Source organism: Tupaia chinensis, unplaced genomic scaffold (genome assembly GCF_000334495.1).
Source record: "Tupaia chinensis unplaced genomic scaffold, TupChi_1.0 Scaffold000333_1, whole genome shotgun sequence".
NCBI classification, from domain to species: Eukaryota; Metazoa; Chordata; class Mammalia; order Scandentia; family Tupaiidae; genus Tupaia; species Tupaia belangeri.
The window spans coordinates 1,020,088-1,032,869 of NW_006159827.1; the positions used below are offsets into that span (position 1 = coordinate 1,020,088).

Consider the following 12,782-nt stretch of genomic DNA (forward strand, 5'->3'; position numbering starts at 1 on the left):
AAAGAAAAAAAACCTCCCCAAAAAAAAAAAGAAATAGATAAAATAAATAAATAAATAAATAATAAATTAATAAATTCCATTAATCAGACCTTTTAAGTGCCCCGAATAATAAAAGGGCTGCCCACACAGAAGAAGCCCAGGGGTAAGAGGTGGCAGCAAACCCAGACCCTTTGCAGGAGGCGAAGCGACCTGCAGGGGTGGCTCTGCCTCGTTCGATGTGTGCTAACGCCGTGTCCCAGGCCCCCTCACCGTCCGCTCCGCTGTGTTTACGGCGGCCTTCTCCCTGGCCTCTTCTTCTAGAAAATGATGAAAGACAACAACCTGGTACGCCACCTGGACGCCTGCGAAACCATGGGCAATGCCACAGCTATCTGCTCGGACAAGACGGGCACGCTCACCACCAACCGCATGACGGTGGTGCAGGCCTACGTCGGCGACGTCCACTACAAGGAGATCCCCGACCCCAGCTCCATCAACGCCAAGACCATGGAGCTGCTGGTCAACGCCATCGCCATCAACAGCGCCTACACCACCAAGATCCTGGTAAGTGGGTGCCAGCCACATCCTTCACCAGAGGGGGCTCCATCCGGAAGACGACGCAGACGTACCAGGCAGCACGAGCCTGCGATTCGCGTGTTCGAGTCCTGCCGATACGTTTTGGTATAGTCAGATAGCCAGCCACTTGCTCCTTGACCTAGTCTCCTATTCGTTTTGCTATAATGTTTGTGAGATTTAAAACAAAAAAAGGGGGGAGGTGTTGTTCATTTTTTTAAATCCCGCTATTGGGGCCAGCAGGTGGCGTGGTGGTTAAGGGCGCTGGATTCCCACATGGCTGACCATGGTTTGAGTCCTGGACTCGGTGACTTGCTTTCTTACTTGTTCTCTCTTTCATTCTGTCCCTCTCTGGTCAGATTAAAATAAATAAACAAATAAATGGATACATAAAGTTAAATAAAATCATTCCTTTTTAAAAAAAAATCCTATTGACCCCCCCCCAAAAAAAAAACACCTTTTTATTAACTTTTACAACATAATAAACTATTCTACAACTTAGTGGCTCAAAACAGAAGTATGTACTTAGCTCACAATCCTGTGGGTCAGCAGGTCTGGGCTCAGCAGGCGGTCCTTCTGGTCTCATGCATCCGCAGTGGTTCAAGGAGCCAGCTCTACTGATCATGGCAGGACTGTAGGCTGATTTCGTGTGAGCTCGGCAGCACCGGCTCATCTCTGCTGCGCGTGGTCTCCCCACCTGTTGCAGGCTGGTCTGGGCTTATTCGTGTGCTGACGACAGGGTTCTGAGGGAAGGCAGAAGTGCACGAGGTCTCTTAAAGCTGGGGTTCTGAACTGGCATGCTGTTGCTCTGCCAAATTCTACTGGCCAAACCCAGTTAGGAGGGTAGCCCAGATTCATGGAGTAGGATAATAGACTCCCTCTCTCTCTTTTTTTTTTTTTGGAGAGGTTTTTGCTATAGGGCACGTGCGCTCGCCAGAAAGACAGAGAGAGACAGAGAGACAGAAAGCGAGAAATCACCCCCCAGGGGGGATGGCCACGCTGCCATCCCTTCTCCTCCATTCTCCTCTTGGGATCCTGGGCACGCATGCACACGTGCCCGGTGTGAGTTTAAGCTGCCGGGTCCGGGACTCGAACCATGGTCGACTACATGGGAGTCCAGCGACATAGCCATTACACTAACTGCTGGTCCCTAGACTCCTTCTCTTGAGGGGAGATGTTGCAAAGGACACAGATTCAGAGAGTAGGAAAATTGTGGCCTTTTTTGCAAACACTCCACCGCCAATGACGCTGATACTGTTAGTAATAGTAGTAGTATTGCTTGTTTGGGTAAGGAAAGCTCTCCCCTCACTGTCTCAGCGAAGCTGCCTCGTCTCATCATGCTATAAGCCCTGCTTGGTTTAAAAGCAGAGGCTGCCTCTGTATAAGGAGCCAGCATTTGCATGGTGAGAAACCCTGTTCGCCCAGATGTAAGGCATTTCTGCCTCGTGAGCATCTGGGTGACTGGCCGAGCTCTCGTTTACTGTACAAACGTGCCCAAGTTCCTCCTTCCCCTTCTTCCCCAACCCAGCTCCGGTCTTCATGATCGGGTTGGGTCGTGGGAGCCACTAGCAGCTCTCTCAAAACCGGAGGAGAGGGTGAGTCAGCAGTGAGAGCCAGAGGGCTGGTGAGGGAAGGAGGAGGAGGAGGCAGCTTCTGCACCCTCCGCTGCATCTGAGCAGCCACCCGCATGGCCCGGTAGCTGCGGGCTAAACGAGGCAGAACTGACAACAGGGAAAGTAGGTCGAGAGCACGTGCAGACGGTGGTGGAGAACCCTGGGGGTGATGCGGACGTGACGACATTTTTGTCTCCTTCCCCCCAGATTGGGAGTCAGGGGAAATCGACAATGCTTTATTCTGTTCCCCAGGTCTTCCTAAAATAACCGAGATGCTCTTAAATGATCTCGTCCTGCAGACGTGGCAGAGAGGGGAACAGACGATTCCCAGAACAGGCTTCAGGCGATGGGGGCAGCCACGTGGGCGCAGCCCTGTGCAGTGGGCTGGGATGGAGATGCGTTATTTAGTCACAGTCAGAGGAGCTCCTGGGATCTGCCGGGAGGGCCGTGAAGCATCCCTGCCGTGGCACCATTCCACAGGGCAGTGCTTCTGAGCCCTGGTGGCCACACTGACATCCCGTGTCCAGATGTTGGTGGACTGAGGCTGTGTTTGTGTGGCACGAAGGACAGGAGCCTGTCAGTCCCCCTGGGGAGAAGGCACAGCTGCTGCAGCTGCAGAGAGGTCAGGGAGCTGGGAGCCAGGGCCTTTGGCTTATAATCCATGCATGGTCACTGACCTCTTGAGCACTGGTGTCCCCTTCTGTGCCTTTGGACACTGGGATCTCAGGACTGCTAAGCCTGTCTTTCTGGGTCTTTCCTGAAAATACCCTGGCCACATGGTTCTGTTTGCTGAGAGCAAAGAGCATCAGTATGGGAGGGATAGCAGAGCCCCTGGTATGACAGGGTGGTCGTTAACACTCCTACTTGGCCCTGCCGGGTAGACCAGATGGTTGCCTACCAAACTGCAATGCTGGATGCCACTTGGCCCAATGCAGGTTCTGATCCTGAGTTTATTACTTTTTCTGAGCCTTTTCCTTCTGTAGTTCGTTTGCTTTGCCTGCCACTGTCTTACTTGACTCTCCACATCCCTTTCAGGCCATTCCCATCTTGAATGCTGAGCTACTGGGAACCAGCAGTTAGTGTAATGGCTATGTTGCTGGACTCCCACGTAGTCGACCGTGGTTCGCGTCCTGGACCCGGTGGCTTAAAACTCACGCCGGGTGCGTGTGCGTGCGTGCCCAAGATCCCGAGAGGAGAATGGAGGAGAAGGGATTGCAGCGTGACCATCCCCCCTGGGGGGTGATTTCTCGCTTTCTGTCTCTCTGTCTCTCTCTCTCTCTGTCTGTCTGGCAAGCGCACGTGCCCTATAGCGAAAATCTCTACCCCCTCCCCCCCAAAAAAAGAATGCTGAGCTACTAAAATACCAAGTACCTGACCTGGATTACTCCTGACCACCAAGTGCCAGAGTTGGGCCCAGAGACTTCTGGAGGAGTTCACCAAGTGGGTGAGAGAGCAAGCGTACAGCCCTATCATGGCCCAGAGTCCTGAAGACACGTGGCTCATTCCAGAAACTTGGTGGTCTGTGGCCTGGACATTCCTTCAGGGCCGGAGTGATGAGAGATGAGGTGGGACAGCTGGGGGGAGCTCAGTGGTAGCAAATAAGCTCCTAATCAGATTTCTCATCAGATTTCCGTGCTCAGAAGAACCACCCCAGCCTAGGGTGGAGGGTATTGCATGGGCTGAAAGAGGTCAGGAGAAGAGGCTGAGGAGGCCAGCCTCAACCCATGCCCCATTCCTCCTGAGAACGGTGGAGACTTTTTCCTTTTGCCCTCCTATGCATCATTATTAGGAACTAAACTTGTTCTCTGAGAGCAGCGTGTGAATCCTCTTCAGACAGAAATCATTTCCCTGCGTCAGAAACCCTGGCAAACCCTCAGCTTTTGCCTTCATGGTCTCCGACTCTTTGAACATAAGGACTTCCCCAGCTTCTTCCTCCCCCAGCCACAGCGAGCTTCAACATGGAAGCGAGTCTCCCCTCAGACTTTGGAGGCATGGTGCTTTCTTGGGAAAACGTTCTTCTCTTCTGCCTGGATTTCTTCTGCATACTGAACCCACCCAAGCGAGAATTAATCTTCTATTTTATGAGCCCTCCTTTCAAGTAGCTTGGCACTGCAGTTGACATTTGAATTATTAAATGGAGGCTAGGTGCTAGCAGAGCTGAGTGGTTGGGAGTTCATGGCCTATTTCTGAAAATATAAACTGGTGAGAGAGCAATGTATCTCCCTGGAGCCCTGAAAGCGGTTCTGGAAGAAGATTTCCCTGGCAGGAAGGTTTTCCTGGATAAATAAACCAGACTCTGCCTAGTTAGGAACCTCAGGTCCCTCTATGGACCCACTGAGTTGGCTGCAACTCCCCGTCCCAGGGATCCCTCATAGCCCCAAAAGGCAGAGAGGAACTGCTCGACTATAGTCCAGTAAATCTCAGAATCAGGGCAGGCAGGGTGGAAGACCAATGAAAAGGGGGAGTGAGCGAGTGACTCTGGGAAACAGAGACCACCCTTGGACCTCCTTAGAGTTCCTAGCTCCAAGCCCAAGGCTTGATTAATCACCCCAACACGCCTCAAAATCCCCTTGAACCAACTGTAGCCACACCAAGACTGGGAGAGGTGTGGAAGGCTCTGGAAGGGACTTGGTAGGGCATTAAGATGGGGAGGTGAAGGAGACCAGCAGATGGCGTAATGGTTACATTGCTGGACTCCCACATAGTGGACCACAGTTCAAGCCCTGGACCCAGTGGGTTGAAACTTACATTAGGTGTGTGTGCATGCATGCCCAAGATCCAGAGAGGAGAATGAAGGAGAAGGGGTTGCGGTGTGGCCATCCCCCTGGGGGGAGATATCTTGCTTTCTGTCTCTCTGCTTCTCCTGCAAGCACACATGCCCTTTAGCAAAAATCTTTCTTTAAAAAGAAAAATAATAAAGACGGAAAGGTGGGGCAGGGTACAGATCTTAGGATTTCAATGATGTTTTTGTTTTTGTTCTTTTTTTATAAACATCATCTCTGGGAGAAGAGTTTAAAGCAAATCACCCCAGATGGGAATTCCAGTTCAGAGTGTTTTATTTCGTTTTGCTTTTTCAATTTGCTAGAGGGTAATGTGTTTATTGGAGAGAGACACAAGGGGTGGGTAAGAAAATTCTCGGCATGAGGGGTGGTCACGCTGCAATCCCTTCTCCTCCATTTTTTCTTTAGGGATTATGGGCACATACACGTACACCCAATGTGTTTTTCAAGTGCAGGACTTGAGACCAGCAGTTGGCGTAATGGCTATGTCACTGGACTCCCACATAGTCGACAGTGGTTCGAGTCCCGGACCCGGCGGCTTAAACTCATGCTGGGCATGTGTGCATGCGTGCCCAAGATTCCGAGAGGAGAATGGAGGAGAAGGGATTGCGGCGTGGCCATCTCCCCTAGGGGGTGATTTCTCACTATCTCTCTGTCTCTCTGTCTTTCTGGCAAGCGAACACCCCCTATAGCAAAAAACTCTCAAGAAAAAGAAAGTAAAATGCTTGTTTTTGTTTTTTAATTTAAAAAAAGTGTAGGACTTGAACTGCACGATTGACCCTGCGGGACCTAGCTGCTTTAACCACCATGCCATAGGCTGGCCCAGAAATTCCAATTCGCAGTTACATCTCACTCACTCACCTTGCATCATCACACACACACACACACACACACACACACACACACACAGCACATACACATCCCACACATGTACACATGTGTGCACATTCGTATACATACACATACCACATACACACACTCTTCATCCCACACATCCCACACTGAGCACACACACACCTCTCATAACACACAGTCAACCCCACACAGACACACACACACACACACACCTCTCATAACACACAGCCAACCCCACACAGACACACACACACACACACCTCTCATAACACACAGCCAACCCCACACAGACACACACACACACACACACACACACACACACCCCACAGTGCACTGAGCTTGAGAAGGCCCCTCAGGAGCTGGCCTCCAACAGGGACTTCTGTCTACCTGGATGCCCACACCAACCTCCTGCCTTCCCAGCCTCCGGGGGACCCCACAGCTCGCGGCATGGCTGGGCCCTCTCCTTACCCAGAAGCCCTGCCATGACAGTTCTGCCAAAGTCCATCCCATCTGGTATCCATGGACGGCACCCCACACGCAGACCCCAGATTACTCATCGATTCGCTCAATGTACACTGGAAGCCCCCTGCTGCTAGAGGAGGCCTGTGGGGAGGAGCAGGGTGGACGCCCTGCCATTGCAGACTCTCAGCCATCGCCTCCCACCCCATCAGCCAATGAATGAGTAGCGTTGAGCACTAGTGAAGAGAGGCAGGGGCCATGGGAGCGCCTGCCCTATGGATGCGGAGCTGGGAACACCCACTCGGTGACATTTTAGCAGAGAGACCTTGCTCCTCTGGGCCTTCACATGTACAACTGTAAAATGGGAACACTGATGCCTCTGCCTCCTGACAGGGAGCTGTGAGGGTCTTCTTAGAGAATGCAGTCACGGAGCTCAGGAACGTGGTGAGGAAAGCAAAGCACTTGAGCTGTTGGTCCTGGCAGCTGCTGTGGGCTGGTGGCTGACCCAGTCATCAGGCGGGGCTTCACCACCAGTACCTGTCCCTATTGGACAGTGGCAGGTCACCAGAGACAGCCAGCTAGCAGAAAGTTGAGGGGGTTTTGTTAGGTGTTTTTTGTTTTTTGTTTGTTTGTTTGTTTGGGGTTGTTTGTTTTGTTTTGTTTTTTTATAGTTGTTTTTTGGCTCACCAGAGAGAAGACAGAGGGAAAGTGAGCAATCACCCCCTGGGGGGTGACCGTGCAGTAATCCCTTCTCCTCCATTCTCCTCTCAGGATTTTGGGCACACACGCACACTCACCCAGCCTGAATTTCAAACCTCTGGGTCCAGGACTTGAACTGCAGTCAGCCATGTGGGAGTCCAGGACTTTAACCACTACACCACCTGTTAGCTACCAGAAAGTCATTTTCTTTGTTGCCATTTTTTTTTCTTTTTTTAAGAAAGATTTTTTTTTTGCTACAGGGCACATGCACTCACCAGATAGACAGAGACAGACAGAGAGACAGAAAATCGCACCCCAGGGGTGAATGCCAGGCCACAGTCCCCTCTCCTCCATTCTCCTCTCGGGATCTCGGGCACACAGGCACACACACACACATCTGGCATAAATTTCAAACCACCAGGTTCAGGACTCAAACTGCAGTCAACTACGTGGGAATCCAGCAATGTAACCATTACGCCATCTGCTGGTCCCCGTCTCTATCATTTTTAAATGAACCATTTTGAAGCATTCCATACTTTCACATCCTGTGCTGTCGCCCGTGTGCATCCATAGAACTCTTCTCATCCTGCAAAACTGTACCCTGTGCCATCAAGCACTGACCCCCCACTTCCCCTCCCCAGCCCCTGCACCCACCATCCTACTTCCTGTCTCTATGACTGACCACCCAAGGAGCCTTACATCAGAGGAATCACACAGGGTCTGTCCCTCTGCGACTGCCAGATTTCAGAGCAGCTCCAGGGCCATGAGCAAATCACGTCTTTCCCGGGGCTCTTTTCTGCCCCTCAAAAAAGGAACAATCCCGGGACCAGCAGTTAGCATAATGGCTATGCCGCTGGACTCCCATGTAGTCGATCAAGGTTCGAGTCCTGGACCCGGTGGCTTAAAACTCACGCTGGGCACGTGTGCGTGTGTGCCCAAGATCCCGAGAGGAGAATGGAAGAGAAGGGATTGTGGTGTGGCCATCCCCCCTGGGGGGTGATTTCTCACTTTCTGTCTCTCTTTCTGTCTGTCTGGCACGCACATGCGCCCTATGGCAAAAACCTCTCAAAAAAAAGAAAAGTAAAAAGGAACAATCCCAACACTTTAACCCCCGTACCGAAGTAGAACCCTAGAGATAAAAACGCTCTTGGCAACTCTATAGCAATAGCAAAACTCTGAGTTTGTCGAAATAGATATTTTTTTTAATTAAAAAGCCAAAAGAGTACAGCAACAGGGCCCCTGCTTTGTAACACACGTAGGCGGTTTCAGAGCTCAAGTTCATGGGAACAAATTGAGTTACGGAGGAGGAAGCAGTTTGGCCATTTGCAACTGTGAATTGTTTGAAATCCTTTTAGAGGAAAATTAAAATATTTCACAGAGGGTAATAAAATGCCGGTGTTTTGCAGGCATGACTGCACAGTTCTCTTGGGCAAATAAGTAATTAGGCATTTTTATTTAAGTCTCTGTGTCGTCATTTTTCTCACATTAGTAAAAAGGAAAAACTGTTGTGGAAAATACATAAAACTAGAAATCATCAGAAAGTTCATTGTGAAATTGTCATCTACATACATATAGACAGATATTTTCTTTTTTTTTTTTTTTTAGATTTTTGCTATAGGGCACGCGTGCTCACCCAGCGAGACAGAAAGTGAGAAATCAGCCCCTGGGGGGATGGCCACACCGCAATCCCTTCTCCTCCATTCTCCTCTCAGGATCTTGGGCACGCACGCACATGCACCTGGCATGAGTTTCAAGTTGCCGGGTCTGTGACTCGAACTGCAGTCAACCATGTGGGAGTCCGGCTCCTTAACCACCACACCACCTGCTGACCCCGTATACATACATTTTTAAAAATACAATATAGCATGCTGAGGAGACAAAGGGATCCTCTTAGAATCTGTTTTCCCAAATGTCAGAAATAGGAAATTTGGGGGACCAGCAGTTATTGTAATGGCTATGTCGCTGAACTCCCATGTAGTCGTCTGCAGTTCGAGTCCCACACCTGGTGGCTTAAACTCTTTAGAGCGATATGAGCGGGGCTGAGGATAAGGATCTAGAAGGTTCCTTGTGCAAAGCTGGCCTGGGACCCACTGCGGTGGGAAGAGAGAGGGAACAGGCATGTTCGTAGGTATTTCCTCCTCTTCAAGGAATTTGGTTTCTCTCTGGGTTTTTGGTTTCTCTCTGGTGGCCTCTACCACTCCCAAAGCCACCTCCACCGGACCCACTGCACATTCATGTTAAATGATACGGGCAGGTGTGTGCAGGTGTGTGGGCACAGGTGGGTACAGCTGCAGAAGGGCACTGCCCATAGCCACTGCCCCGCCCACCATCCGGTACTTCTCTCCATGGGGTCTCCCCACCTACTGCTCCGCGTGGAGCTGAGCCGCCTGCTGTGGCTCCACGCTGGCCCCGGGAACCCAGAGGGGAAGTGAAGGCTACAAGTCTGCAATGCGGTGGGGGAGACACGCAGCAAGGCAATCTTCAAAGACTGAGAGATATCTGAGCTGGTCTTAAAGGCCCAAGAAGAGTGTGCCTGGCGGGAAAGGAGGAGGGACTCAGCTGGAAGGAACAGCGGCCGCGAAGGTACAGAAGCACCCAACAGCTCACGTTCAGGCAGCCACACGAGGAAGTGGGAGGCGCTGGAGAGAGGCGGTCAGTGTTTTAAGGACAGACTCTGGGGGTGACCTGCTGGTCTCCACTCAGCCCAGCTGAGCAGAAGTGAGAGTGGATATTGGGGCAGTGAGCAGAGAGAAAGATGAGAAAGCAGCCAGGGGACGGGGTGGGTAACGACAGCTTACTCACACAGTGGACCCTCAGAGCAGGTAAACAGGAGCACACCGGGTCTGCACACGCACGTGCATCTCAGCACGGGAATAAGTGAGCAGAGCAAGTTCCAGGCTGGGTACACCTCCTGGTGTGCAGTAGTCAACAGACAGCAGCAGTACACAGACAGACAGACAGACAGACAGACAGACGTGAAGTGAAGCTGCAGGAAACAGCCGCTGTCGGATCATTGTTGACATACCGACCAACAGCTTCCACTGCTTCCAAATCGAAATCGTGAGGGAGACGCCACCCATACCATGGAGTACAACTCGACAGTCAGAAGAGACAGTCCTGGCATGGGCTGCAGCACGGCAGCCCTCTAGGGGGTCATGCTGATGGGAGTTGGGGGGGCCAGCAGCCTCCAAACGTTACGCGCTGCACGATTCCCTTATGTAACAGGCTTGGCTTAGCAAATGCATAGAGAAGCACAGACGGGTGGTTGCTGGGGCCAGCGAGGGAGCAGGAGGCAGGCGACTGCCGCTGGGAAAGGGCCCCCTTGATGACAGCCTATACCCCGACGGTGGTGGCCATCCCAGGAATCCACATGTGCAGACACACATGTATGCACACACACACACACGCGTACTTGTAAAGCTGGTGAGATCCGAGTAAGATTGGTTTGACCGTGTCGGCGTCGGTGTCCGGGTTGTGACAGTGTGCTGTGTGACGCTGGGAGAAACTGGGTGAAGGAAGGGCACAGGACATCTCTCTGTCGTTTCCTCGTACCTGTCAATCTGTGGTCATCTCCAAAGAAGGAGCTAAAATACACACACGGAGGCCCAGCCATGGTGGTGCACAGAGAACGCTACTGCTTGAAGGGCTGGAAGCCACGTGGGAGGCCAGGGTTCAGCTCCCAGGACAACCTGAGCTTGGTTATGAGCTCCTGCCATCCTACCGAATGGAGAGGCTGGGACAGGCATATTGCGGCCCAGTGACAACCTGTGAAAAATCTCCCTCTCTCTCTCTGTCTTCTCTCTCTCTCTCTCTCTTTCCCACTCACTCTCCCCACCTCCCTTCCTCTCATAAGGAAACAAAAATACACAGTAATGATGAGTGTCCAGTTTAAGGTAGAGATTGTTATGGGGCACGGTGTGCTTTATGCAGATGGGGTGTAGTGAATTCAACTTTGTGTGTCATGTTTTACTTCTTAAAAAAAAGGTGGGACCAGCAATTGGCACAATGGCTATGTCGCTGGACTCCCATGGAGTCGACTGCAGTTCAAGTCCTGGACCTTGTGCCTTAAACTCACGTGGGGTGCATGTGCGTGTGTGCGCAAGATCCTGAGAGGAGGATAGAGGAGAAGGGATCGCGGCGAGGACATCCCCCTGGGGGGTGATTTCTCGCTTTCTGTCTCTCTGTCTCTCTCTGTCTCTCCGGCAAGCACACGTGCCCTATAGCAAAAACTTCTCCAAAAATAAGATGCCCAAATTCCTTAAAGCTGGATGACTGGCACATAACTCTTTTTTAATATTCTTCACGATCTTTTTTGGTTTGGAATAAGCCATCATGTTTTGAAAACTGGCCCTGTTGAATTCCTTTCACCGCAGTCAGGACTGAGCTGGGCGGCAGGGGTCTCAGAGTGCAGGGGGCCCAGGGCTCACAGACTACCAGGCAGCAGCCCCAGACCTCAGTGGCCGTGAGCAGGGGCTCCCCTGATGCAAGCCGCTCTGCCTTTCCCCACAGCCCCCAGAGAAGGAGGGTGCCCTGCCTCGGCAGGTGGGCAACAAGACAGAGTGCGGTCTGCTGGGCTTCGTGCTGGACCTGAAGCAGGACTACGAGCCTGTGCGCAGCCAGATGCCCGAGGAGAAGCTCTACAAAGTGTACACCTTCAACTCCGTGCGCAAGTCCATGAGTACCGTCATCAAGCTGCCCGACGAGAGCTTCCGCATGTACAGCAAGGGCGCCTCTGAGATCGTGCTCAAGAAGTAAGCGGCCAGCAGGCGTCGGGGCTGGGCCTGGGCCTGGGCTGGGTCCTGGCGTGGGGAGCTGGGGGCGTGCAGCTCGTCTCCACGCTTGGCCTGGCCGGAGGGATTATCTAACAGCACAGGCACAGAGAGGGCCCCGCCCAAGGTCACACAGCCAGAGCCACTGCCGGGGCCCCTGCCTGCTACTTTTTCCACCACACATACCCTCTTAAAATTTTCTGTAGAGGGGCCAGCCGGTGGCATGGTGGTTAAGGGTGCTAAACTCCCACACGGTCGACCGCCGTTCAAGTCCTGGACCTGGCAGCTTGCTTCCTCACTTTCTCACGCTGTTCCTCTCTGGCCAAATTAAAATAAATAAGTAAAGTTAAATAAAATCTTCTTTTTTCTTTTTTTTAAATAAAGGGACCAGCAGTTGGCATAATGGCTATGTTGCTGGACTCCCATGTAGTCGACTGTGGTTCAAGTCCCAGACCCGATGGCTTAAACTCACGCCTGGCGTGTGTGCATGCATGCCCAAGATCCCAAGAAGAGAATGGAGGAGAAGGGATTATGGTGTGGCCATCCCCCCTGGGGGGTGATTTCTCACTTTCTGTCTCTCTGGCGAACGCACGCACCCTATAGCAAAAACCTCTCCAAAAAAAAATAATAATAATTTAAAAAATCTACACTATACCTTTTTTTTGTAGACTAGAGGCCCTCCCCTCCCTTCTCTCCAGGCCCTGGGTCCTCAGGACACACTTAGACACGCCATTGTCACACGTAGACCTGTCTCACTTCATCTCCCTTAGCATATGGATGGTCGATGGTAGCTCTTTTCGTCATTAGCTGGACTCCTGACTCCAAGTGCCAGAAATAAGCCCGGTGAACTAAGCAAGTCACTTCCCTTCTCTGGACCTCAGTTTCCCCACGTGTACACAGACGGGATTGGTCTAGGCCTGTAGTTCTCAGCCATGGCTACACAGTCACACCACCCCAAGGGGCATTTTCAAGCATCATTGATTCTTAGACTCCCCCGAGACGCATGGAATTGGAACCTGTGGGGCAGGACTTACCCACGGTATTCAGCTAACGCT

General features: G+C 51.8%; 1 protein-coding gene across 11 annotated transcripts in view; it reads left to right on the plus strand.

Annotated features, from left to right (window-relative positions):
• Positions 1-12,782, plus strand: part of ATP2B2 (ATPase plasma membrane Ca2+ transporting 2) — a 354,796-nt gene that overhangs the window by 309,458 nt on the left and 32,556 nt on the right. For all 11 annotated transcript variants that reach the window (XM_006151983.3, XM_006151984.3, XM_027773234.1 and 8 more), the window contains 2 exons: positions 301-543; positions 11,468-11,709. In XM_006151983.3, coding sequence (XP_006152045.1) covers positions 301-543; positions 11,468-11,709 — 485 coding nt within the window. The remainder of the gene's footprint in view (positions 1-300; positions 544-11,467; positions 11,710-12,782) is intronic.